The sequence below is a fragment of the Anneissia japonica genome, unplaced genomic scaffold (assembly GCF_011630105.1).
Source record: "Anneissia japonica isolate Jap-2015-1 unplaced genomic scaffold, ASM1163010v1 scaffold376_len1572418_cov194, whole genome shotgun sequence".
Lineage (NCBI taxonomy): Eukaryota > Metazoa > Echinodermata > Crinoidea > Comatulida > Comatulidae > Anneissia > Anneissia japonica.
The window spans coordinates 1,399,421-1,403,317 of NW_022741166.1; the positions used below are offsets into that span (position 1 = coordinate 1,399,421).

General features: G+C 32.8%; 1 protein-coding gene across 1 annotated transcript in view; it reads left to right on the forward strand.

Annotated features, from left to right (window-relative positions):
* The window catches only part of LOC117118664 (sodium- and chloride-dependent neutral and basic amino acid transporter B(0+)-like), a gene marked incomplete in the record, with an annotated part of 13,695 nt that continues 9,798 nt past the window's right edge, over window positions 1–3,897 (forward strand). The window contains 2 exon segments of the mRNA XM_033263334.1: window positions 1–238; window positions 3,830–3,897. Coding sequence (XP_033119225.1) covers window positions 227–238; window positions 3,830–3,897 — 80 coding nt within the window.

Here is a 3,897-nt window from a genome sequence, read left to right on the forward strand (position 1 = left end):
ATAATGCCATTGATTCTTGTGGTATACAGTATGAGAATAGGGTTCAGGTGATTCACAGTTAGATCGCTTAAAACCCAACCCAATTTTAGTCCCAGTTTAACAGTTGAATCAGCAGGATTTAAACGCGTCAAACTGAGACAGATTTTGTTCCTTAATTTAGAAATTGTGTCTATTGGTAGATTATAGTTGGATTCTTAAGAAGAAGCTTATAACAAGAGGCACAAACATGGCCGATAAGGTGAGTTTAATTGCCTTTAATCGTTGACTACATTGACAGAAATAGTCGATCTCATCTAATATCATGATAAATGAGCATAATGAGCACTAATAATCAATAAATATGACTAATAATTAAAATATATTTACTTTTGAAGTCATAGGTCTTATGGTTTTTAAAATGTTTACATTTGTAATGATTGGAGGGTTTGATGGAGTGTTTCTATACAAACCCCAGCGTCCGTAGAATTAGAAAACACTGAGGTAGAAACTGATAGCCTTTTATGGCCTTCTGTTGGCCTGACTAACGAATTCGATCCAACTCCACAAGTCAACTCTGCCACAAGTCAACTCGGCCAAAAAAAGTTTGGCTACAGTCAATATGGCCACCGAGATGGTGTTTTATGTTAATTAGGCATCTCGGTTACCATCTTCCCGAGGAGTAGCCATTGTTAGTCAGTCCAACAGAAGGCGACAAAAAAGGCTATCAGTTTCTACCTCAGTGTTTTCTGATTCTGCGGACGCTGGCGTGAGTGCATGGTAGAACTGATTTTTGTAAGACACAAAAGGCATATTTGACGAAAAACTCATTTTTCATCCCCTCGCGCATCCATTTCTCTACCTCACCAATTTTTTAAATTTATTTATTTTTCAAACTGTCCTTCATTTTACGAAACACCCATCAGTAAACTTCCTATATCGATCGTTCGTGGTTGGCAAAACATATGGTCATGGAGGAAAGAACCTCCATGATGGTATGAATCATGTCTAGTGCTTCTCTTATTTTCTTTGAATGTGTCTCCTTGGTAAAGTGAGAAAGTAGTAGCTGTTTCCCATCTCGGAGTAAAAAAAAAAAGAAGAAAAAGTTCCCTCATTCTCCTATTTTCAACATATTAGGACGAAAGACTACTTTTTTTACTTGGATTATTAACATTTAAAAACTTGGTGAAAAAGATGAATAAAATGGATGGTTACGCCCCCTGTCCCTCAGTTTTTAAATATTCAAAAATTAGTATCTAACTAATAACCGCTTCCGAGTTAAATTTCTTGTGTGGTGTATTGTAACTTTATACTATATTCGAACAGTTTTACACGTAAAACATAAGCATAGGTGTAAATTTACTATTGCTATACCCTTGAACTCGTGTATTAAAGTGTATTTTAAGCCTTTCAGAACTGTCCTCATTTTCACATCATTAAAATTATTACCGTACTGTATATCCACCGCCTTATTTCTTAATTTTCAAACAAATCTGTGTAACACTTTGAAAATAGTTTCATGAATACTACATCAGTCAATTTACGAAAATAAATACAAAAATTGTGAGGTAACATTTTCCATTGTTTCTATTAGGAAAATAATAACTTATTTAATTCAAATAGTGCATTTTTATATTTTAGCTCCGTATCATGTTCTCGTGTATTTGTATCCTAAATTTGTCTGCTTATTGTACCTAGCTCCATGCGCCATCTTGCTTGCCTACTTGGCAAAAGGGTGCGATACTATACTGATTTCTTCTTTTTATAAATTACAATGACTCAATAATTGTCATTTTGAATATTTGAGATCGGTGTCATCGTTAGCCAAGTGTGAACAAACTCTGTATCGTTAATAGTTTTGTGTGTGTTCTTTCTTCGCTCTTCCATTACATGCTTTGGCGGTTTTGATACTTTCGTTTGCTAATCACACAAGAAATGCATTGCTCTTCTTTTTAGTATGTTAATCAAACTTCAGGTTAATCTAAGCATGGAGAAATTATATTACATGTAATATATTTTCTCTAAGCTAAGAAAAACTAAATAGTAATAATGATGGAATATAAGTGAACGTGGCATGCTTGTCATGTTGATTTAATATGTTGTTTTATTTCAAAATAAAGTGGAATGAAAATGATGGTTCTTTATTTGTTTGTTTTTTCGTTCACTCGTCTAAAAATTAACACGAGATACTGCATGGCGAACGAAATACAAAAAAAAAACGTATTCAATTCGGTTTAATTGTAAACTTATCGTCTTTACAAATTAAATATAGCCTATATGACTCAATTCTAATAAAACTGAGTTTTGGTTAAGGCTATTTTACAAGCATTATAATCATATTTACTTAGTTTTATGATTCAATTAAAGAATTTTCAACATTCTCTAATACAGGTATGCAGGCCTAATATGTACAGTATAAGTTTCACAGTATGTTTGTTATCAAATGTCTGTCTCCTCTTTAAATAAATATATATGAATGACGTTGGAAACACCGTATTGCACCAATTGTTATGCCTATGATGTTTATTAGGAATCTCATTGGGTTTTTTTTCCTAAAAATCCCACTCCTTTCGATTTGTTTCTCATTTTTATATATATATTTTTTCGGCTTCAAATTGATAAATGTTTCTCAATATTTTTTTTTGTCAATTGTTGTATGGCCATATATAGTCATGATGTGGCTATATGCTCACGATGTGATGTCATCATGACCATATTTAGGCATGTCACATGTTACTGTCAAATAAAATTTGATAATCTGCACAGGGCTTAATGCTCTTTATCTAGATATTTTAACCTGATGTAATATTAAATTATATATATATACATATATATATATATATATATATATATATATATACATATACATATACATATATACATATACATATATATATATATACATATACAACAAATATCTTTGTTAGCTTTTCTTCTGTATTTTGCCTGTGTTTTTGATGTTCTCCTTCTTGGAGGTGTTTTTTGAAATAAATTGAAATTTATATACAGTAATTTTTGCTGTCACTTGTGGTTTTCTCCCGACAGTGGATGTTATTTGTCAGTGTGATTTATTATAATAATAAAGAGATAATATAAGTTTTTCACATCAAATTGAGTGCGTGGTTGTATATAGATTTCTATAATCCATGCTTTGTGTCGTCGGTACCGGTATAAGTAGCTAACTATATTGCTTAGTGTAGTAAAGTGTCATTAACGTACATTAGTCATGACCAAGCGTTAATGATTATAGAAAGTAATGTATAGGGTAATTTAAATATACATGGAACCCCCCCCCCCTCTCCATTATAGCCTCTTTAATATGTTGCCTAATGTACTGTATATAAATGTGTTTATACTTATATAGGCTCATTAAACAAAATGCTATTTCATTCGTTTACACACCCTGAGAGAAGCCAATATAAAAGTGGCTTCACCTTTGTACACAGTTATGTAGGTTCACTGTGTGGTACTGTTGCGGAACTGGTACCAACAATTGGGGATTAAATAATTGTATTCTATTATTCAGAAAGAATATTGTTCAGTCGTCCAATCTGCTTCTTGAGAAAGGGTGAATGATTTGAAGCATTCACGCGTTAAAAGTATATTCTCCGTCATGCACCACATTATCAGTGCGGTGTACAATTTCACGTAAACACCTTAACCTTTTGTTGTTTGCTGAAATATGCCTGCATGAGCACGTTAAATAACGTAGTACTGTACATTCTTCGGAAAAGAGTAGGGAATTGTCTCCTGTACACTGCCCAATTCGACACCAGAAGAATCCACTGGGATAGTCACACGAAATAATCCAATGCAATATTTTATGTGAAAATATTCTTTATTTTATTTAAAGGGGGATCAGGTAAGCTTGACATCTGGGGGTGATGAGAATCCGAACCGTGGTAATTGGTCCAATAAGTG